General features: G+C 38.8%; 1 protein-coding gene across 13 annotated transcripts in view; it reads right to left on the bottom strand.

The window, feature by feature from the left end:
* The window catches only part of Sugct (succinylCoA:glutarate-CoA transferase), an 866,857-nt gene that overhangs the window by 86,869 nt on the left and 755,112 nt on the right, over nucleotides 1-24,876 (bottom strand). For all 13 annotated transcript variants that reach the window (XM_087591067.1, XM_087591069.1, XM_087591070.1 and 10 more), the window contains 1 exon segment: nucleotides 18,819-18,882. In XM_087591067.1, the coding sequence (XP_087447193.1) occupies nucleotides 18,819-18,882 (64 nt within the window).

The following is a 24,876-nucleotide window of genomic DNA, read 5'->3' as shown; positions in this document are numbered from 1 at the left end:
GGTGCTAGCTCTTGCCATGTGGGTCACTTAGTCAGACAGGCCGTAAACCGTACAGTTTTGCATTTCCTGCTATCAGACCGCTAAAATTCTTACACAAACAGTCGTAGATTGGTAGGTTTTTCCTCTGGTTGGCAAGAAGGCCCCTAATTTTCCAGATAGGGCCTGGCCAGCCTTTGTGAGATAAAAGGGTTGGTCCTCCACAGCCAAAGTCCAAGATAAGACTTTGACTGTTGGGCACATATTCCCTCAAAAGCTGTTTCTCACTCTCCTCTTTGGGCTCTTGCGGCCAATTAGAAATTCCCAGGCCTGGGTAGGGATGCTTTCTGGTAGGTCTGGCAACTCAGACACCTGGCCTGGCAGAGTGCTGTTAATGAATTACTCACTAGGAAGCCAGTATGAATAATTCAATAACTTCCCAGTGCGTAATTCCTTGTCTCTGAATGTACCTTCAGGATCCCCACTGCGATGTCTCCTGGAAAATTTCAAATCGCTGAAATTAGCGCCCCACTTCAGGACATCAAAACTCAAAACTCTGAAAACTCAAGCCGCTGCCTCAGTTTCTCCTTCTTACCAGGCTACCCCAGAGCCTCCTTGCCTGAGCTTTCCAGAGCCTTCTCCTGTGACAGCTGTAGGACGTTCCAATCACCCTGCATTGGCACCTTCCTTCACTCCTCCAGTCACACACACCAGGGCCACAGCCAAACCCCAAGTGTTTCACCAACAGGGACACCTGACCCAGACTAGCCCTTACTTTAAGAGACATTTCTGGGGTAGGTGGACTTCTCAGGGTACATATTCCTTTAAATGAACTTTCTCAGATAGAAAGCAGACTGAGCTCCTATACTTCTAACTCCTCCACCTTTATTAAAGAGTTTTAGTACATTTCTCAATCTTATAGCTTGACTTTCCTTGATGTACATATGATCCTTACTAATAATTTACTTCCTGAGGAATGCTGGCACATTTGGGAGCAGGCAAAAATACATGCAGACTAACATACCCAATTGAATCTGAGGCAGTACCTGAACAAGATCCCCAATGGAATTATAATTCCACAGGTGGTATTTTAGCCAGAGGTAGATTCATAACCTGCCTCCTTGCCGGTCTTCGCACAGCAACCTTAAAACCAATAAATTTTGAAAGACTCCAAGAGGTCATCCAGGAAACCAGGAAAACCCATCTCAATTTTTAGAGTGCCTCACAAAGCTTTATTGTGATACATTAATCTGGACCTTGAAAACCCAGAAGGTAAGCAACTTATGATGACCTATGTCTTTTCCCAGAACCACCCTGACATGAGACAAACTTAAAAAGCTAGAAAGGGGACCCCTAACTCCATAGGCAGAAGTTTTTGTGCTGACCTTCAAAGCATACCATGGAAGGGATGAGAAGGCTCGCAGACAAAAGTACCATATACTGGCAAAGGCTGTCCAACCAGCCCCAACCACTGCCCTGGACTCCTGGTCTTCTAAGGCTAAGAGACCACCAGGCTCCTATAAAAGTGGTCAACAAGGTCATTGAATGAGGGCTTGCCCTGGTATCCAAAAGCCAAAGGGGCCATGTCCCAGGTGCTATCACGAGGGACATTGGGTTGTCGATTGCCCTCATGTTGTGCAAGACAGAGGGATATTGCTCCCAGATAACCCTCCAGCCATCTCCTTGGCTTGCCTATGGACAACTGAAGGGGCCTAAGCTCTGTTGATTCCTCGACCACCATCATAACTAGCAAGGAGCCTCGGGTAACCATCATGATATGTGGACGACCCATCTCCTTCCTCTTGGACACTGGGGCCAATTACTCAGTCCAGACAGAGTTTTGGGGACCCATTTTCCCCTCCCGTTTTCCTAATGTTGGGGTAGGAGAACACCTTACCTTTCTCAACAGACTCCATCACTTCCTTGCATTTTAGGGGTGTACCTCTCACCCATTCCTTTTTGGTAGGGCCAACATGTCCTGCCCCCTTATTGGGAAGGGATGTTCTAGCTAAGTTGGGAGCCTCTATTTCCTTTGCTCCACCCATTCGCCTAAACCTAAGCTTGACAACAGTCCCCCTGCTCCTTCTTCTGGCCAGTCGACGTACTAACACCACATGTTGCTTCCTTTATGAGCTTCTCAGGTAGACTCTAGAATCTGTGAGGTCCAGAACTCCTCTGTTGCTAAACAGTCTTTCCAAATAGGGTCCAGAAACTGCTCCACGGCTGGGTGCCTGAAACTGATCCAAATTGCTGTCATCCCTGTATCAGTTATATCATCTAAATATTATGATCCTTTTAGTTGCTTTCTCTTTGACCAGACAAAAGATGATGGTAAAAAAAATGCCAGACGAATATGGCCGCTGCCCATATTGGTCTTGTCAGATACATATGCTAGGGTCCCAACCAATCACTTCTTCTATCAACAGCACAAGACATTCTTTTTCTACATACAAGATTCATGGAATCTCAGTTGGGAGAAAGGAGGTTTTGGTAACCCTACCATAAAAATCAAGCCAGGTCCTCATTAAATACTATCCGTATTCATAGAAAATATGTCTCAATTGCCCAATTTCTAGATATCAGAAAAGTAGAAGTAATCCAACACTCCTAGGTCCTTACCTCTCTGACAACTCTCCTCATAAATGGCACCAACTAGTCATTTCATCTTTTGCTTCAGATCCTGACCTTGGCATACCAATTCCTTAATGTTACCCCAACCTGGTCACTTTAAAGATTGCTGGCTATGTGTACCTCCTAGAACTAGCTCACAGCTTCCACTTACAGCCTCTCCAGTGATACTGCCAAGTAACCTTACCTCACATTTTGTCAGCTGCCCTGACTCTGATGTCACCATGGCTCCATACCTTTTCTCTATCCCTCTTTTTGGTGTAGCAAACTGTTTTGGTTTTTTTTTTATTTCTAAGGGTTACCTTTATTAAGACTTGTTTACAACATGGCAAATTAATACAAAGCAGCTGCTTATTTATTTATTATTGCAAGATAAAATGAAGCAATTTTACACAAGCAGAAAAATCTTGAAAAACTTCAAAAATAATAATTTTATACTTTAACAATTTTATATGTATGCCTAAGTATTAACTGCAAATCATATATTATTTTTGAGTTGGCAAGAATTGAGTAGTCTAGGAATCGTATGCTTTTTCCCCAAGAGGTCCTAACTATCACTATTATGCATTTGGCCTAAATAAACACTGCTTTAGCATGTACATGAAGCCAATTAGAAGATGTATAATATTGGAAAGCAGAGTTCCCCAAAGGTGTTATTGCATTTAGGATGGGGGAACTATATGTCATGAACATTGAAGCAGAGATAAAATTTCATAGTAACTAACCTTTATTATATAGCTATTTATGGCTAGGTACTGCAGTCTTCCAGCATCATAAAGGACTTACTTAGCATATCAGTGAAGAATCAATCTATGGACAGAATTTGAGATTTTTGGTCAAGATTTGGTGGGAGTGGATCATTATTTACTACATTTTCACACCTTAACATATTTAGGCTTGAAAAAAAATTATATATATATAAAAACTTGTTTCACACTGATGCTGAAATTATCTAATGCTTTTGTAGGTGTGGAAATAAGTTTAAATTACTATTGTAGGGTGATGTTATCAGCATGAATTTGACCATAATTCTATTTGAAGTAAAGGCAGTTAGTGTTGAGAGTTTTAAAATATTACCCTAACAACCTAATTCTTTTTTTTTATTAACTTGAGTATTTCTTATTTACATTTTGAATGTATTCCCTTTCCCGGTTTCTGGGCAAACATCCCCCTAATCCCTCCCCTTCCCCTTCTTTATAGGTGTTCCCCTCCCCATCCCCCCCATTGCCGCCCTCCCCCCAACAATCACATTCACTGGGGGTTCAGTCTTAGCAGGACCAAGGGCTTCCCCTTCCACTGGTGCTCTTACTAGGATATTCATTGCTACCTATGAGGTCAGAGTCCAGGGTCAGTCCATGTATAGGCTTTAGGTAGTGGCTTAGTCCCTGGAAGCTCCGGATGGTTGGCATTGTTGTTCATATGGGGTCTCGAGCCCCTTCAAGCTCTTCCAATCCTTTCTCTGATTCCTTCAATGGGGGTCCCGTTCTCAGTTCAGTGGTTTGCTGCTGGCATTCTCCTATGTATTTGCTGTATTCTGGCTGTGTCTCTCAGGAGAGATCTACATCCGGCTCCTGTCTACCTGCACTTCTTTGCTTCATCCATCTTGTCTAATTGGGTGGCTGTATATGTATGGGCCACATGTGGGGCAGGCTCTGAATGGGTGTTCCTTCAGTCTCTGTTTTAATCTTTGCCTCTCTCTTCCCTGCCAAGGGTATTCTTGTTCCCCTTTTAAAGAAGGAGTGAAGCATTCACATTTTGATCATCCATCTTGAGTTTCATTTGTTCTATGCATCTAGGGTAATTCGAGCATTTGGGCTAATATCCACTTATCAATGAGTGCATACCATGTGTGTTTTTCTGTGATTGGGTTACCTCACTCAGGATGATATTTTCCAGTTCCAACCATTTGCCTATGAATTTCATAAAGGCATTGTTTTTGATAGCTGAGTAATATTCCATTCACCTTATGTCTTTGGGCACTTCCCAGTACTCCTCCCCCGCCCTAAGCTTCAGTCCCTGCTTCAGTTCCTGCTTCAGAGCTTTAAATGCTGTACATTGCTCTCAATAAACAGACCTTGACAAGGACACTGCTTGGTCTCACTCCTCTTTCTCGCCCGTTCTCCCGCAGGTATGGGTCCCCTTCGACCCCCACAAATAACTGGGTCCCCAGAGGCGGAGGCAAGTGGTGCCCAACGTGAGGCTCGAGGTTTGGACCCTCACCGGACAGAAAAAGAAGTTGAGGACCCCGGGTATTTGTCCAGAAACCGACGCAGATAAAGTGAAAGTAGCTGTGCCGATCTGGTGTTCATAGCTGCGTGCTCTCACCGCTCATGAGAGAAAGACGTAGCAGGTAAAAGTTTTCTGTCTAATTGAGAATGGGCAAAAAATGTCTAAGGAAGCGGTCTTTATCAAAGACCTTACAGCTGCTCTCAGGGAAAGGGGAGTAAGAGTTAAGAAAAAGGATCTCGTTAAATTTTTTTGTCTTTGTGTCAGAAACTTGTCCTTGGTTTATTATTGAAGGACCAGAAATTAGCTCCTATAGTTGAGACAAGATTGGAAAGTGTTGAAATGACTTATTGTAAGAAAAAGGATCCGCGGCAGTTCCGATTCAGGAGATAGTGTCTGTGCCTTTGTGTCTTTGTGTTTTGTGCTGGCTAAACTCTGGGTCTGTGTTTGCTACTCTGGGTCTGTATTTGCTCGCGAGTTGTGGAGTTCTGGTTTTGCAGTTGCTCCCATCTCAGGCTGAGAGGGAGGCTTGTGTCTCAGGAGAGACACAAATGTGAGCGGTAGATGTGCCAGGGGCTCACCGATTGCGCTGTCACTTGGGTTTTTATCTTAGCCATTCTGATTGGTATAAGATGAATTCTCAGTGTTGTTTTGATTTGCATTTCTCTGGGGGCTAAGGAATTTGAATATTTCTTTGTTTCTCAACTATTCAAGATTCCTTTGTTGAGAATTCTGCTTAGTTCCCCAGTTTTGGATTGGGATATTTGGGGTGTTGGTATCCTTATAAATTTTGGATATTAGCCCTTTGTCAGATGTAGGGTTGGTATGAAGATCCTTTCCCTATCTGTAAGCTGCTGTTTTATCCTAATATTGTGTCCTTTACCTTACAGAAGCTTCTCAGTTTCATGAGGTCTCATTTGTTAATACTTGATCTTAGGGCTTGAGGCGCCGGTGTTCTGTTCAAGATGTTGTCTTTTCTCCCAATGAGTTCAAGGCTATTTCTCACTTTCTATTCTATTAGATTCAGTGTTTCTGGTTTTATATTGAGGTCTTTGATCCACTTGCAGTTGACTTTTGTGCAGGGTGATATCAAGCTATACTACTGGGCAATAGCAATAAAAACTGCATAGTATTGGTATTGGATCAAACATGTGGATCAATAGAATTGAATCAAAGATCTGAAATAAACCCACATATATGTGAACATTTTATTTTTCACAATGGGAAGACATTCTTAATAAGACTCATTTGCCAAGGAATTAAGGTCAACAACTGGAAAGTAGGGCCTCCAAATAACTACTGCATATGTAAAAAAATTGAGTGAAGAAGAAATCGACAGAATGGTAGAGAATCATTGCCAGCTATTTATCTAATAGAGGATTAACATCCAAACTACATAAATAATTCAAAAAACAAATATTAAAAAATCCTACAAATGACAGAATCAATTTACAAAAGATCTTTAAAAAGAGATTGGAGATGAAAGGGGAGTTGTTATAACAGAAAAATAAATGGATTGGAGATACCACAGAACTAAACGGAGAATCCTCAAAGAAAGAAAGAAAAGTGGCTAGGAAATACCTTTTTAAAAGATGTTCCTTGTCCCTAGAAATTATGAAAAAACAAATCAAAACAACTTTAAAATTTCATTTTACACCAGTCAGAATGGCTAAGATCAACAAAATAACTGACAATAAATGCTAGAGAGGATGTGGGAAAAAGGGAACTCTCATTCACTCTTGATAGGATTGTGAACTTCTTTAGCCACTCTGTAAATAAGTGTGGAGTACCCTCCAAAAGCTAAAACAAATCTATCCTAGGATGCATCTATGGCATCCCTCGTCAATGACAAATGACGTGATATCCTACTACACAGACACTTGCTCAGCCATGTTCACTCAGTACAACAGCTGAGAGATGGAAACACCTTACATATCCAACAACATGGGATAGTATTCATCAATAAATAAAAATAGAATCACGAATAAGAGCTAGAAAAGGTTATTTTGAGGGAGGAGACCCAGATCCCAAAATATCACATTTTCTCACTCATATGAAGTTTCTAGCTCCATGTCTTCATAGATAAGCATGTACCTACAGAGGCCTAAAATGTGAAAATGGATGATTTGAAGGGAAAAGTGGGAAAAACGCAATGGGCTCTAATTATGGAGGTGGGGGAAGATGAAGGAGGAGGTTAAATAACAAAGGATATCTGAAAACATCATAAGGATCTTATTATTATCTACCTAAAATTACATATAATTCATATATCACTATATAAACATTTATAACTTATTTTTCTCATCTGGGATGATAATATTCCCTTTAACAAGTATAGGATATCTAACAAATCTTTGGACCTGATAAATCTATTTTGATTTGATGGTATGGAATGTTCAAGTCTCCCAAAACATTATAAGCTATTGCTATTGCCCTAGGTCTTCCAGCAGCTATTGAAAACAACATGTACATTAATCACAGAAACTAGAAGGTCTCCTCTCTAAAGAATAGCTTAAGTGGTACCAGAAGGATAAAAAAATATCTTAAAAGCTTCCAAAGGAGGAAAGCAACTGCTAGTGCTACCCAGAGATGAACTACAACAACAATCATAACAGGATAATCCCATGCATACAGTAGTAGCGGATGTACACTGATGGTAGCCAATAGCTCTCCAATTAGACTTGAGACCCTTTTACTCAAAAGGAGAGAAAACCATGCCTACTATGAGAAATCTAGCCAATTACCTGGGGATAGTGAAGTCATGAATCTTGGAGAAAGATAGCTCTTCTGCGTGTCTTGTACAACTTGTGAATAGGGTGACACTTTGGAAGGTGGAAATTAATTTTCCTATTTTTCACAGGGACTTCTAGAATTATAACCTGTTGCTGTATTAACTGGTGCAAAGTTGGAGAGAGGCTTGCTGTTGGAACAGCTAGTGGCTTTGGCTTATCCATATAAATATGTAGAGCAATGTGGAATTTTTTTTCTTTAAAATTGGCCCTACTTCTCCTCTTTCTGGGACATTCCACAATGTCCTCCAATGAACTGCTCATAAAGGAAGGATTACATCTGTTTACATGATCATAGACCTGAAGTCCATGAGGCAACAAACGATAACAAAATCATTAAAGTCCACAAAGAGAAATTATAATCAAATCTGGATACAGTATTTGAGATCTGTGTTCCTCTATATCTCAGCTTTGAAGGCTCAGGGGCTCAAAGTTAATGGGCCCTAGCCTTGCCCAACTCACTCATGTGCAACTTGGTACAAGCTGCCAGCTGAAGCCAAGTCTTATATTAATCTGAAGTAACTGTGAGTAACTCAGTTAGTGGTTACCCATGGTCAAACAAAAGGCAACCATTGCACTCTCAGGAGTGTTTTGTATATGTACTAAGTCTTTGTCCTCCTGCCTACATAAATGAATATGCAAATGCTTTCAGGAGGCAGCAGAGTGTCATAATCAATGGGTATGGATCCCTTTCTGAAGCCAAAATTGGCTGCAGAGTCTAGCTGTGTGACTGACCTCAGTCATGTTATTGCATCTCTTAGTTTATTCGTTTATAACTCAAGACAGTGAGTGCCTCTCTCAGAGTGTCGTCTGTCTGACAGCTTGATGTAAGGCAGGTTGGTAAATTACCGACAGCATGGCTGTGCTCACTTAATAGTTTTATTAAGCATCCTGGATGGTATTGCTCTTATTTTGACGTGTGTTACAAGGCATATTTTCCTATCGATATTTCCACATTTAACATATATTTCCAAGATTATTACCAAAGCTTATGCTATATAGTTCAGTTTATGGGAAAACATATCCCAGGTCCTGAAGCAAGACTGCCCTGTTACCAGCGCATAAGATTTTGCAGCATATTAAGTACTTCTCTCAGGTCTTCAAATTTTGCTCCAAACCATCTAAAAAATATGCATCTTTTTTAGGAAAAATACTTTGTTGACATCAGAACATAGAAAAAGTATGATCCTGAGTCCTATTCAAATAACTCACCTGGTTTTCCCACACAATGACAGTCAAATCATCCTTACTATTAAATGTCATTTTCCTAATATACTTCAGGTTTCCTTCTTGGAGGTTAAAGTCTGCTTCTTCTCATTTGCCACATTAGGGAATTAACTGGGGATTTATAGGCATCCATCATATACCACACTGTCACCACTACTCAGTCATGCATCTTAATTTCTCCACATATTGCCACTTAAATCCTACCCTGTAATCACCTCATCATCTTTGTCACATTTAAAAAGTTGCTTTCCACTTAATCAACTCCATTTTCAGAGCCAGAGCATGAACAACGGTGCAAAATCCTCTTAGTTTGGTGTTAGTGAGGCTCAGCGGAAAGGACATGTTTTCTCTTCAAGTGATTTCTTTAAATTCCAGGAGAATGTTTGCTTCTAGTGCAAGAGCATCACCGTGTGAGCTGTTTCTGCTCTGCACTCCAGTACTGCCCTACTCCACTACTAAAGCTTTTCCTTGTTAAATATGGCTCTGGGTGGTAGGAGATGACCTCACCCATCAGCAGTATGATCTCTAGGACACACATGTCCCTGAGGTGAGCCACCGATTGACTAATGTAGATGACTGTCCACCCCTCCTGGAAGAAAAAAAATTCCTTTTTGAACAGTCTTCAGAATCCTTGGTCCCTTGAGCTACAAAGTAAGAGGAAATTTAAGTAACCAGTTTGATGTGCTTTTTTCTCCTTGTTAGCACACACTAGCCATTTAAAAAAATAAATACCAATTATAGATTGTCTCACATGGCTCCAAGGTATGCATGTTCCCAGTGGCTGACCTACAAATCACTTCTCAGGCTCCTCAGAAGAGCTCAAAGGTCTCCATTGTCTTTTATCTTAACTCTTTCATTTCCTTCACTTAAGGATTTAAGGAAATGACACTCATTATTCCCACCTAAAAGTTTCCCAACATATAAAAAGGGACTGCATTTCTGAGAAAAGGTAAGGAAATGAAAACCTACAGACCTTTTTTAAATGTAGATTTCCCAGAGATGTTTGCCAACATGGTTACCTTTTGCTAAGATAAATATTGCTGATTATTGCAAGAAACTGAAGACTTCTCCAGGGGACATTTTGAAAATACAGGTATCATGGTCCTCCTCTAATGTCTTTGGGATCTCTTCTACTCTGTGGTAACATCTCTGAAGTAACATTTTATCGCATGATCTATTCAGAATAAACTTTATGTACACAGTGTCCACTACATACATTATACACAAGACAGTGGGAAACCATTAAGCGTCAAGTTGGACCTTATAGACCTGGTGGTGAGTCTCAGGCTCTCTTTGGTCCTATGGCAGGTCACCTGCTTAATCACTGTCACATGCACCTTTATACTGGGCTGCTCGTCAATGAGCTCTTGGCACTTAGCAAATACTGGATTAATATTTCTTAAACAAAGAAATTATGTGTTTTCCATAGTTCTTAGAAAAAATACATGCTTATTTTAATGATTGAAAAATTAATAATGTATCTGTTTCATTTTTAAGACTCTGTGCTATGGTAGATATTGTTTAGAGTTTATGAATATTCAATGATGTACTTCTACTTCTTATATGTTGCCATTTATACCTTTATTTAACTATTATGAGTGTCAAATGTTATTAAGAATGATGCCACAGAGATGAATTAAGTAGTCTTGATTATTTTCAACTGTATATTATAAAGCAAAGTTTTCTTTCAAGATTTTCTGAGCACTGACATTCTCTAGTGTGCTCTGTATTAATTTTATACCCTACATATATCCCATATGCAGTCTACCCTGTCTTAATGTTATACCATACATATGTAGTAATGAAGCCTATATAGTCTTAAATGCACACTATACATGTATAGCACATGCAGTCTACTCTGTCTTAAATGTCTTAAATTTATACCATGCATGTATTACACATGCATATATAAAAGTAGAATCTAGCCAATAATTTCTTGTGATATTTGAAATTTTCATTTTAATCATACACTCTTGTAGGTATATGTATATGACATGACATTTAATGAGTTCTTCAGAGTCACCATCCTGATTACACTAAGGCATTGCGCAATGTTAGCTGTAGCCATTTTCAGTGCCTTTCACCTTCCCAAGCTCAAGGTCAGCGCTCACCACACACTGATTCTGCTCATTCCTCCCCACTCTTTGATGGACACCATTCTGCTTCCTATGGGTTTTACTTTGAGAATGTAGAATCCTTCAGTAATCGTCACTAATTTATCTGTAATCTTATTCTGGTTATACTATCAAACATATGTTTGGAGGGAAAATCATCTTTAACTTTCTTATACTGATAAAGTATTGTGTGCCATTTAATTAATGTTTCCCAAAGGACATCAAGACTATGTGTAAAGCAAACCAGCCCCATGGAAGGAAGTGTAAACTTGCCCACACAGCCCTAGCTCACTGAAAAGACACAAATGTTTGGGTAAGGCTAGATAATGGTGCTAACATGGTAGGTCTTTTGATGACTGAAATCCATATTGAAATCACCCACATTTTTTGTCTTTCTCCTTTACAAACAGCATTTCTGTTAATGTGTGAAAACGAGGCAACCAGAGAGAATGTAAGCCACATGTTTTGGTGCATTTACACTTCTGTGCTCTTGAGAATATCAAACTTGCCTAACAGTACATTTTCTTGTACAACAACAACAAAAAAAGTAAGACAATTACAGACCCAATAAAACACAAACAATCCCCAAAGGAGAAGTGCTCAATGTATGTAAACTTCAATTCATGAAATCTAAACAATATTAATTCTCTATGCTGAATCTAAATAAAAAAAGATAAAATTAAAACATTTTAATATACATTTAGTTACCATTTTGTTACTTTTAAATGGAGGCTAAACTCCAAAAGCCAAAATCTATATATTAGGCTCAACTTTCCTTTCTGAAAAGAGAGAATATGTTTAGAGACAGGTGTGGGGTCAAATTACCCAACTGACATCTGCTCAATGCAGCAATGCTCAGCAAGTCTCACTTTCTCCATCCGCAAAATGGACATGAAAAGCACAAGGTATTGAATTATCTCAGAGATATAATAGATCATAGCTATAAAGTGCTCAGACACCATATAAAGAGAGCAACCTAGCAAATGTTTTCTTACATGTATATATCTTCATATTTGAATACTACACATCAACAATGGCACTAAACTTACTCAGAAAATGGAATTTTATGAAATAGAGTGAAATGGATTTTCCTTTTATAATGAAAGAATGAAAAGTACTGATGATATTAAAATCAATAAAAGGTAAAATGGCATTAACCCAAAGAGCCAGCAACTAAGAGAATGCAGATTCAACCTGGTAGAGTTTCTCTGGTGGCTCTTCTCTGATTTTCTACAGATGCAGACAGCATAAAGGATTATGTCTTCATATTTCAAAATGTTTGTATTAACTGACATTATTTCCTAATTTTTAGTTTTATTAAAATTAGGATATTGCTTATCTGTTCCTGAAGTTCACAGCCCTTAAAAATAATTAGGGGCTTACCTTAGGATAACTTTTTAGAGGGTAAGATTAGTAGGCTTCCCACTATGCCAGTAACACAGCCCCTGTCACTTATGTAACGTCCAGGTGAAGGGAAAACTGGGGGAATATTCTAAGGCCTCCTTGTCCTCCCTCTATGTGATGTCTTAATCATACTCAAAACCTGAGCCCAGAAACACATTGGCTGCTAGTTCTACTGCCAGATAAAGTCATGACAATGTGCAGACATGATTTCATTAAAAGACACAAAAGACAGCAATAGCTCAAGCTGAGTAGATAAGCGTGGAGGCCCACAGACCCAGCTCAATGCCAAAACTTCCTTAAGGTTTTGGGTGATGTGGCAAGTGGGATACTGCCTATGACTCATTGATTAGTTCCTGGGGTTTTAATTTAACCCCTTTACGCCTACTTCTACCTCTACCAACATCTTTTTGATATTAACACAATGTTGTCTGCTCAATCAACATTCAACTTTGATCTTTTATTTTTTAAATTAGTTTTAAACTGTATTCATCTGTTTTTTGGAAGACAGAGTTTTGCTTTTTCTAGCTGGTCCAGAACTTAGTATATAGCCCAGGCTGGACTTATACTCATAACTCTACCCCAGCCTGCTGACAGCTGGCTTTACAGATGTTTGCCACCTATCTAGCTTACATGATACTTTTTAAATGAAAAGCAGGCTTTCTCCAATAACATTTTCTTTGGCTAAGTCTTCTTTACAGGAATACATCTTAACCTACTAAATATTTATGAAAGAGAAATAATTTTGCTTTGGAATTCAGGCAAATAGTCATCTCTTTGTGCACCAGTACCTCTTCTTGGAGAGATAGCAGTAAATAGAGCCACTCTTCTTTAATGAGCACTAAACTTGTATCACCATCCCTACCCATCCAGGAACATATATAGTGATGAAATCCAACAGCTCACCCTATGGGGACGTCACCTAGAAGCCAAGATGATGTAAGTTCTTGATTATCTACCTAAAGTCATTAACATGGAAATAGGAACTAGAAGACAGATTTAAAATTTTCTATTTACTTTTTAAATTATATATTTTATTGTTTCTCCAATAAATTTGAATGCTCAATTTTATTTAATTTATAACAAATAAGCCACTAGAAAATACATATATCTAATCCAAAATGACTAGGTAGTAATTGAAAATTGGTTCTAGCATACATGCCAAGAATTGAAGAGCCAATACCAAAACATGTTTTATGGACCCTGTGAGGCAAAAGTGAATACTTTCCAGTCACTATGGCCTCCAACGTTCCTGTGTCATTATTTCAATTTTGTTTTGATTTCTGTGTTGAGTTAGGCATATAGGAATTTGATCAGGTTACTTCTGACCTTCTCCTGACATAGGGAGAGCTGAAGAAATACCAAAGAATCTATATGTCCAATTAAAGGTTCACCCAAGAAAATTACATTACTTTTACTTTGCCTTTGAAAGAGTCCACTGAGAGGCTTTTTTGTTGGGAAGGAACAATGTATCTCACCTCATCTTGCATCAGATTGGATTCCTTGTGAAGACAAACATATTGCACTTCATGGAGGAGCAATAATAGAAACCCCGGTTCCTCCTCCTCTTTCTTTTGCCAGGTAAGCTCTGCAACAACTTTTCCAATTGCTGCCATTTAGTCTAGAAATATAACTATAGTTCAATCTAGAAACATCTACTTTCACATCTAAAGGGAAGGAAAAAGATGAAAGTGACAGGACTAGGTGTAGGAGTCCATAGTGCAGAAATGTCTACCAACAGGTGGGCCAGGCGCTCACTGTGTTTACTGTGGAGTCCATAGTGCAGAAATGTCTACCAACAGGTGGGACTAGGCAGGCGCTCCCTGTGTTTACTGTTCATGCCTCAGCCTGCAAACAATCTAACTGGCAAAACTTCCAAAATGGTTCCAAAGGCTGTTTACTTTAAAAGTTACATGGAATAAACTTGGTATACATCATCTTTAAAAGTTTTTTTAACATAATAAGTTTTAATATTAAGTTGCTTCAGGCAGTGCTGATGCCATTTTTTCTCTCCTATATTGACAGTGAGACATTCTGTGTCAAGGCCAGAAGGGTCTTTTAGAACATTTCTTATGCAAAGTTTAGCAAGTAATTCAAATTTTAAAAATTCACTAAAGTTTAAAATGTTTTCAATAATTTGGTTCAAGCTACACTTATTCAAACTGGTGACTCTTCCTCCTTTATCCAATATCCTCTGTTAAAATTGGTTAAGTCCTAAGGATGAATATTAAAATGCTATGGAGGAAAATTTATGGAAAGTTTTATTTAAAACAATTTGGAGCTCTTTTTGGAAAACACAGATCAGAGACAATCATGCAGGGTAATTCGCTTTAGAATCCTTTCACAAACATAGAAGACTATGTCCTCTCAGAGCACTACCACAATCATCAGTGAACACTTCCCAGAAGTTTCTGGAGTCAAATAAGCACAGTGCATTTTCATGCATAAGAATTTAAAAGGTTACAGTGAGCAACTTTAGAACTACACAGCAACGTCTATTGCAGTGACAGACTTTGAAGTTCAGGGCACAGCACAAGGCCATTTTGGCACTTTCACAGAATATGGAAGGACAGCAGGATCTGCTCTGGCTAATAGGCCAATGGCCAGTGGCACTGCAAGATGCAGTGAGCGGTTCAGTGAGAACTGACAGACTTTGCGATAATTTATGCAAGCTCTTTCCATTACTGTGACAGTCAGTTGGTGTTTATATCATCTGTCTCATTGTAGAACTTCTGCTGGGACTTGAATATGTATTTATTTTCTATATTTAATAAGCACATATTTTTATCAATTTCACAGTTTAAAACTCAAGACAGCTGGACTGAGACAGATGCAGATACTTACAGCCAACCATTAGACTGAGGTCAGCAACCCTATAGAAGACTTAGGGGAAGGATTGAAGAAATTGAAGGGGATGGCAACCTCATAGGAAGACCAACAGTGTCAACTAACCTGGACTCTAGGACCGTCCATAGACTAAGCCACCAACCAAAGAGCATGCATGGGCTTGTCTAAGGTCTCCAGCACATATATAGCAGAGAACTGCCCTGTCTGGCTTCAGTGGGAAAGGATGTGCCTGAACCTATACAGATTTGATGCCCCAGGGAAGGGGTGTGTGGGGAACGGTGGGTAGCACCCTCTGAGAGACAAAGGGGGAATTGGAAGGGTGCAATATTTGGAATGTAAATAATGAAATAATTAATTTAAATGCTGAAAAAACAAACACCTCAGGACACTATAGGTTTAACAGAAGTTTGGTGGAAACAGAAATCTTTTCTAAAATCAATACATGAAATCATCTGCTCTGGTGGGGCTAAGGTTTCTGTCCAAGACCTAGTTCCAAGCCCAGCTCAAATACCATGCAGAAGAGAAGGAGAGACACTGCCAGAGATGACAATGAAACCTCTGATGTGGTTTTAACTCCTTTAGTTCTGTTTAAAACCTCATTCGTCTGACCACTCTCCAGAGTATATTAGCCTATTCTTCCTATTTTCTCAATTCTACAATATTCTCATAGCCTCCAGTGTGCCGTGCTACAGTCTCTAAGTATCCATTTACACCACACCTCTCAGAGGAACTGTCTTCAGTCTACAGACTATGCATGGTCTCTCTGCTCCAGTAACTGAGGGCATCAGCTTCAGCCTCTAGTTTTCCATGGAAACACTCATCCTCCTTTTCCACAAGTATTGTCCCCTGCCTGCTTTTCCCACAAACTAGAAGCTCTGTGAGCAACTGATTCCACCTAGCATTGTTAAATAATGAAGAAAATGCAAATTTTAGTTAATCTCTGTGTAGAGGATTCAGTATTTCACATTGGCAAAGTAGTACTTTGAGGTGTAGTTTGTTGGTACATAGGTAGGAGCTATGTTACTAATAATGGTACGAGGTAAGTTACTAATAATGATATAAGACCTCAAATATGCAACATATGGAAATGCAGCACATTTCCATTATCATTTGTTATCATTATTCATTAATAACAAAGAAGATATAGATGTGTTTATTAACATTTTGTATCAAGTTAACTATAAATACAAATATGAATATACCTAGATACAAAACTACAGAACTAAATTTAGAATAATCAAATATGTCTCTATTAGATAATAAAAAATTAATGAGCCTGAAGTTGGATAACTTTCATATTGATAAATTTACAGAATTAAAAGCTGTTAGTAAGATAGACATACCAAAAGGATACATGAACTCTACAGGAACTAAGAAGAAATAATCTACAAGGGGTAAAACCAGAAATTAAATATTACAGGAGGGCTGAAACCATCGTTGTAAACAGGATTTTTGCTCCCAGTTATTTTTTAGCTCCCCCTTTCATCATGAAGTCTTCTCAAAGGCATGGGTTTCTTGCTCTATGGAAACAGCTTAAAATGATAAACAGTCACGTGTGTAGGTTCTATGTTAATACTTTAAGTGACAATATAGATTCTGTGTGTCTTCTTATTCTTCAGCCATTTGTCATGAGGCCATAAAAGACACACAAAGCAGAAATGAGACAAGCATGCTAAGAGGAATCAAGCCAGCCATCATGTGTACTTAGAAATAAGGCACCCACTGGACTCCAGCCTATGGCTGTTTCTCCCAGCCAATCACACACATGCAATAAAGGAACACAGAAAGAGATTAAGGTTTTGTGTTCTTTGTTTCACACATTATTGTGACCATAGCTACTTGATATATTGACAGGTTAAACTGAGCAATGGGGATAGTCTTCCCTTCAAGAAATTAAAAGAGCAAAATCTCTTTCTTAAGATTGAGTCTTTCTTCTTTTTACACAAAAATCAGTAAATTTCCCATCTAATGGGGAAAAGTGTCCTCTCCAATGAGATTCTCCTATAACGTCCACTGGGTTCTGTTTTCCTTCATGGTCCAGCTAACTTACTCCAGCTAACCTGTCTTTAAAATGACGACTGTTTCTTCTAATTTATGGGGTCCTCATCTGTAAAATATGGAGTCAACTTAGATCAGTAGTTTAGAACTCTTTGTCCTGTGAGCATGGTGTGGCTCTGCTTGTTTGAACTGCCAGCAACTGTGAACATTCATTCCCCTAATACCCACATAAAACTGGGTCCGTTGATTTTCAGTTATGGAGAAGAGAAACTCAAATGCCATGTCAAGGATTTATAACCATTGCTAAGGGAAAGGGGCACATGAACTGCTCCCTTTCCCAAATACATTTGTGGTTAACAGTTGCCGGAGGAGACATGTTTTTCCTCAGTGGTATAACTGCCTCTAAGTAGCCATTTTTCCATAAGGAATCCATTACCATGTTCCTGTAAATAACCTGATTAGACTGACTAATTTTCAACATTATACTTGAGCAGATAATTTCTTTGCTTCTGTTATTTGTGCCTTGTCTGGGGCAAGAAGACAACCTACCAAATAGTGTTCCTCAGTCCCCCAAACCACAGAAGGGTCTGTGCCCTTCTCATCCTCTAGGGCAGCGTGGTTTATTTACACTTTCACAAGCATCTACTAATAGTTCATAGTATTTGACATACTAATAAGTACAAGGTCTGTGTGTGGACTCCAAGTTGTCTCATTTATGTTTTTATGAATACACTCCGAGTAATGCCTGACATGCACCCTATGTTCATTATATGGGTGAATGAATACAAAACCTCTTAAGACTTCATCAACATTTTCTTCATGATCTTTCTAAACAACAGGTAACATGTGTAGACTATGATTGTGTGACTCCCTCCATTACCTTCATAACCTACACAGAGCCCTCCTTACATCCTTACACATACACATTTGCTTGATTTGCTTCTATTCATAATTTCTCCCTCTGGTTATGTTTCTAGTTATCAATAGTCATTATGTGAACAGCTTCAGGAAATCATTATCAAGTTGTTCTTGAAACTTAAAAATAGAGTATGCTTCTGGCTCCCACAAAGATGGCTCCCTCTGGAAATGAAAATGGCCTTTTTGCCTAAGCAATAGACTTCAGTTAGTCTATCTGGCATGAGTCAACATTTGAAAATCTCACTTTATTAACACTTAGTTCTTTGACTTGGAAAGTCAAGATCTGTACACTTGACCACAGTTCTAAGAGTTGCCCCCTCCCATGATCCTGCTCTTCTGTCTTCACAGCAACCACAAAATATTTCTGGTCTATAGCATATCTATTATTATTTATCTATTGATAATTACATAATTTACTTTCATGTGTCCATAATTACTCAATGTGGAATGAGGATACGTGAACACTTTTGTCACTGAGACATTTCGACATTCTTTAATGAAAAGACACATAGTCTGTAGTCTCAACATACATTCTTACAGGTACACATGGTCATAGGAGACCCCTTTTATATAAATTATACACTTGAATTGTTTTTCAATAAGTTCTTTAGGGAGTTTTCAGCTCCCCACAGTAGGGAACATATGCACAGTTGATGAATGAAGATGCTAAGAAAAATAGCAAAAAATTTCAAACCTGGGACCGAAATCTTCCCCACAGTGGGATGATTCATCTCCATAACGAGGCCATTGTGCAATACCTGAAGACGGAAAACCAGAAACATAGTTCATAGAAGTAAACTATATGCAATCTCAAGATATGGAGACAACCATCTATTTAGTCAACATTGAAGATGCTTTAAAACAGAGATCTCTAAACTTCCCCTTGAAAATTGTTTCTTCTTGTCACATACACTATTGAAACCAAAAGTGGCTAGGAGACTCATGAACTGTAAAAGCACAATGGTACAAAATCTTCTCATACTTAAAACATTAACCTACTTTAAATATAGCTTCTTGTTTTCCTCCTTTCATCTAAGTATGCTGCTCTAAAGTCAGAGATCACCTTATTGTTTGTGTTAAATAATGGCAGGATCTGAACAAAGTCAATTGCAGGAGGGGAGCAAGGACCTGCACCAGAGGGGGCAATGGGAGATACAAAAGCACTCCTGGCCATCTGTTCAGTGGAATTAGGAGGTCTGATATGAAAGGTGAATCTGTGTCTAGGGGCAAGTCACAGCTGGAGGTGTAGGATACAAGACTTTTAAGATAAATCACTTGAGCACAGTCAATTGAGAAAGGCTCTAGGGAAGGCCCAGGTTGGGGAATTGAGCAGGGAAGTTTACCTAGTGATGTCTTCTATGATGAAAACAAGTTCTCAAGAATAGGTTTCTGATGAGAGAACAGACCAAACACCTTATGCTTTAAGACTGAGTAGGGGGGGTTGGGGATTTAGCTCAGTGGTAGAGCACTTGCCTAGCAAGCACAAGGCCCTGGGTTCGGTCCCCAGCTCCGAAAAAAAGAAAAGAAAAAAAAAAGACTGAGTAGGGTCTTCTGTGCTGTGACCAAGATCCTCTATTCAGTGTTCCCTTAGGAACAAAAGAAAACATAGCTTGGGATATGACCTAAGGCCATAGGTCAGTTACTACTACAGTATCTCACTAGGGATATGTGCCTGGTGTACCTGAGTGCTTTGGCATTTGACTACAAAGTCTGGGAATGGAAGCTAAATTTTTGTTATTGTTCAAGAATCCAAAATATATATAATCAAAATGCTTTACTTATTAATAGAGAAGGCCATAATGGCTTGAGGTCAGACTCTGCAATTCAAAAGTTGAGTTTCTATAGGAAATGTAAAATTTATTTTAAACAACTAAGGGAATCCGAATGGGTAGTTGGATCTTCAGTTGGATCTAAATTGTAAACATATTTTCTTAACTGAAGGTAGTCTTCTCTTTCTGTCCTGTACATGATAGAAACATTTCAGTGGCACAGCACACTTAAGGACTTTGAATTCACACCAGAACAACAGTGGTAATGGTTGTATAGCATTTTGAGATTCAGATTTAGGGAACCCCATTTTTACCATAATAAAAGGTGAGTGTGCGTGGAATAAAGAAGCCGATAAAAACATATTCTTCCTTAAAAAAGAACTCAGGAGAAAAATGAGAACGATTCAGAAAAATGAGAGGGGTGGTATCTATTTCTAATAAGCATTTGGGTCACACTATGACCTAAGTTATCATGGGTATCCTTGTAAGGTTGGATGCCTGAATCTGCTATCCTCAAATATTCTGGTATCCAACAAGGTTGTGTAAGGAATAACCACTGTTTCAGAGAGTAATGCTCTATTCAACCCCCATCACTCAGGCCATATGGAACGCCTTGCTAGCAATGCCTTGCTTTTCTTTTGGCATTACCAGGTTTGTACACACGAGCTGGCCAGAGAAAACCCTTGCCAGTGTTAGAACTGTGCTATAATTTAATTCTGGTGTGGCTCATTCTCAGCATCCACACAGCACAGCCTCCTTCTCTGTGGGGGTGGGGGCTAAATGCCAGCCGGAGGTGCTAAATCTCAGTTCTGCTGAGGACAGGAACAAAAATACCAAGCTAAATTTCACTTGAAACAATTATCCGCACACTGAATCATTCTTCTCTTCTCGTATCTCTGTTGCCCTCCTGACTACCTCTTTGTAATAGCACTGCAGTGCTACTCACAAAAGACAAAAGTGAGTGTTCTTAGCTAAATATAACTTAACTGATAGCATTGAAATTAATTAACGTTGAATTTTAATCATGTAGCAAATGTTAAGTGTCAAACGTGAAAGGGTAGTTGGTAAAGGTCAAGGGACATGTATTAAAGTTTTGTGAAGGGAAAGCTAGAGGCAGTTGATTGAAATTTTTCACAGAAAAATTTCTGCTAGCATCAGAGATCATACTTCCTTAACCTCTAACTTGACTGTGATCTGCATGTAGTATTTCCTGGTTGAGACCTTTACCGGATCAATACTTAGCTTTAAGAAAAAATAAAAAATTGTCTGATGTTTGACACAAGAAACTAAATGCCATTTCTCATTGTCATTTGCTGTGACATCTGGACAATGAAGCAAATGGGCAAACCTGAGCTCCCATCCATACAAAAGGCTGACTGTATTCCATCGCTTGGCAGACGCTCACCTTTTGGAGCTAATAAGATTCCATAGTCTTTTTTTTTTTTCTTGGTTCAGGTCTTCTCGTCCCAGAGACAATATTGTCCCTGGAAAAATTGCCCAATGACCTGGAATCCTTGGTAATTCTCCAGCATTGTTTGTGGAGCTTTGCCCAATATCGTTTTCACAGTTCTGAAGCCAAAAGACTATCTTAACATACATCTCACCTACTACCCCCAGTGTACTGAATCATCAGGGCTTCACTGGAAACTGAGGCATGCCTCCTGCTACCTCTTCTCAAACATTTCTTTGGAAAGGGTTAGTTAATGGCTCACCATACTTCTCTCATCTAGCCAAGATTTCTATGTCTAGAATTTTAATACAAAAAGTTAAATAAAAATCTTCTTTACTATGGTCACTAAAATGGACCAGAGAGCATTCAAAGACTTAATACAAAATTTTTAAAAATTATATGTATATTGTGGCAGGGGGTACACATGAGTGTTGATGCCCATGAAGGCCAGAAGAAATAGAATCAGATTCCTTGGAACTGGAATAACAAGCAGGTATCAGCAGCCTGATTGGGGGGGCGGGTGTTAGGAAACAAACTTGGGACCTACAAAAGAGCAGTTTACTTTTAACCAGAGTTTCCTTGTCAGCCCCTTCAGGGACTTTAAACTATAATTTTTCTGTATGTGGATTTCTTGACTTTAATTTCAATCTTATCATTCAGGTTCTTCTTATTTCGTATCAAGTTATTTCAAAATAAATAACTTTCCTGGAACTCTTAGGTGAGTTTTATCCTTTGGTAGTTCTTTAGATCTGACTGTTTTCTCCCCCATTTTACTACTTTGTTCTTCCTAGACCTTTCATTGTTTGGGAGCACCTCTAAATTTCATTTCTTCTTGATGTTTCAAAAGCCTATTCTTGCCAAGAATAGAATTTTAGATAGTGCACTCACCTCTTTAGCAAAGTATCAGGCCTATTTAAAATAAGGACTCTTTCTCAGGGGTTTTACAGAGTGACAGCCTAATGATAGGCAAATGGTAATGTATTAATGATGGGGTGATAAACGTATATCTTCGAGTGATGTGAGCAATACAAGTCTGAAGAAAAGTAAGTCTTTTTATAAAGTCTTATGGAAGAAAAAGGGAAAAGGTCTGTAATGGAGCACTAGAAAAACAAACAAACAAACAAACAAAAGGCACAAAAATAAAAAACTCATGTCCTCAGCGGTCCCTGTGGGCACAGGCCTGGAAGCCAAGCTGCTTGAGATACTGAGGCAGGAGAATTCCAAATGCAAGTCCTGTCTGGGCTATAAATTGAGTTAAGGCCAACCTGACAAATTAGTAAGACCTTGTCTAAGAGTCAAAATGGGGGTTAGTGGAGCTTAGGATACAGCTAAGTAATAAAGTGCTATGTGCAAGACTCTAGGTTCATCCCAGAGACACCCCCACACTCACACACATGGATGCCCTCTATCCAACGCAAAATTTTTGTGGAAAGTAAGAAAACCAGCTGAATGCTACACTTTCTTTGCACATATCAAAACTGAGATGGTACCAAGAGTGACATTAGTGACATGGCGAGAAGAAGATGAATCTATGCAATTTACAACAAATCCCCACTTGACAAATTCACTTAATTCAACAAACACCACAAAACTCTGATATGTTAAGCACAAAGAAGGGGCAGGCAGTAATAATGAATGAGTTTGTACCAGAATTGTAATTATAGAGAGGAGATAGAAAATAAGAGCCCCAGGCCAATCTGGAACATAACAAAAGCTCCATAAGGAAGGAGCAATATCAATGAGAAGCAAATATTTAACTCTTCCTGTTTTAAAACAACATGACTCAGCTCAAAGAGCTTAGTGAAGGTCATTCAACAGAGATAACACTGAAATTAAATATTACAGCTAACAACAGCTATAATTCATGCAATGTCAGCAGTTATAGCAAAACTCATTAAAGACCACTCATTATATTATGAACCAAATATATTTATTAAATCTTCTGATTGACAAGACCAGGCCCAAAGTAGTACCTTCTCTTCAATGATAAAATAATGGTGGCTTAAAGAAGGTGAACACTGACCCAAGATTTCACAAACAATTGGCAGCTGATCTTGGTCTAACATTATGCATGTCTAACACTAGTCACTTAGGAAGCTTCTGGCATTTGGCTAGTGAGTCAAAGGGCGGGGGGGACTGGAGCATAATTTGATTGACCATTAAAATAACTGTCCAGTGTGGTCAATTCTGTAAAATCAAGTCAGCTAAGTGGAGCGATGATGCTAAAGCAATTGCTTGGTACCAGGAGGCACACTAAATAAATTAACCTGCCCTCTCAGAGGAAGCCAAGACCACCCTGGCACAGCTCAAACTGTGCAGTGGAAGAAATTGATGAGGACAGATCCCCAGTCATTGATCTGGGGGAGAGCACTGAAGAACTCCAAAGGCCAGAAGCCTCACTATATGAAAGATCATTAATGTATCTATTGCATCTGTAGGGATTAGTTGACATGATAGTTATGGCCCTGGCACCAAAAATTGGCTATGCTTCCAACACATACTCTGACTCCACCAACAGTGTGTAGATTTAGGCACATGCATTTGTCTCGGCAACACACATGTGTTAAATGCATAATCAGGAATACTTATTAATTGCTAATGAGTACAAAACTAATGTAGACTTTGAGACAGGACATCATTATGTAGCTCTGGCTGTTCTGAAACTTACTAAGTTGGCCAGGATGGCCTCAAAGGGACAAAGGCATACCTACCTCTGCCTCTAAAGTACTGGGATTAGTGACGAGCCGCTATGCTGGCATGAAATACCAATGTGCCAGATGCAAAGAGCCAAGGAAAATTGAGGCCAGGGAGGGAGGAGGAGACTAGTTCCTCACCTTCCAAAAGCTTACAGCTCTGCACAGGAAATTCCAGTTAAATGTACCTACTTGTCTCTTCCAGTTATTTAATAGTATCAATTTGGTCTTCTGTATATATCTGATAGATGTTCAACAAATATGTATTGAATTTTTAAAATAGATTGAATTAACTGGATAGTATCAGGAGCTATTCTTTTGTTTTATTATTTGGTAGGGTTGTTGTTTAACTATTTTACCAAACTCTAGATTTCCCTAGATACAAAGTTCTTCCACAATATGTGTGTCGAGGGTCGCAGTCAATATATGAGATGCTTATGACAAAAGGGATTTTTCCAATGCTGGAATAGTTACACATAAATAATAAGATCTTGGAAAAGATACACACTCAAGTATATCAAATAACTTATGTTCCATATATACTTTATATTCTAGTCTGAAGCTAATTTTATGGGATGTTTTCCTAGCGAACTTATATTATGATCCAACCCATAATATAAGATGAAAATTTCCATTTGTGGTATCAAAATACTCAGTTTTTCTCAAAATCCTCCAAAATGCTCAGTTTTGGAGCATTTTGAATTTCATATTGAGGACATTCAACATATAATATCAACACTCACAATTTAATCATTCTTAGTGTAACAGAAGAATTTTGAAATAGCATTTGAGAAATTCCATAAACAAAGGCAAAATGTATGACAGATACAGCCAAAAAGT

Source organism: Rattus norvegicus, chromosome 17 (assembly GCF_021556685.1).
Source record: "Rattus norvegicus strain SHRSP/BbbUtx chromosome 17, alternate assembly SHRSP_T2T, whole genome shotgun sequence".
NCBI lineage: Eukaryota > Metazoa > Chordata > Mammalia > Rodentia > Muridae > Rattus > Rattus norvegicus.
Note: the sequence above shows the minus strand (reverse complement) of the source record. Positions and strands in the feature narration are given on the sequence as shown.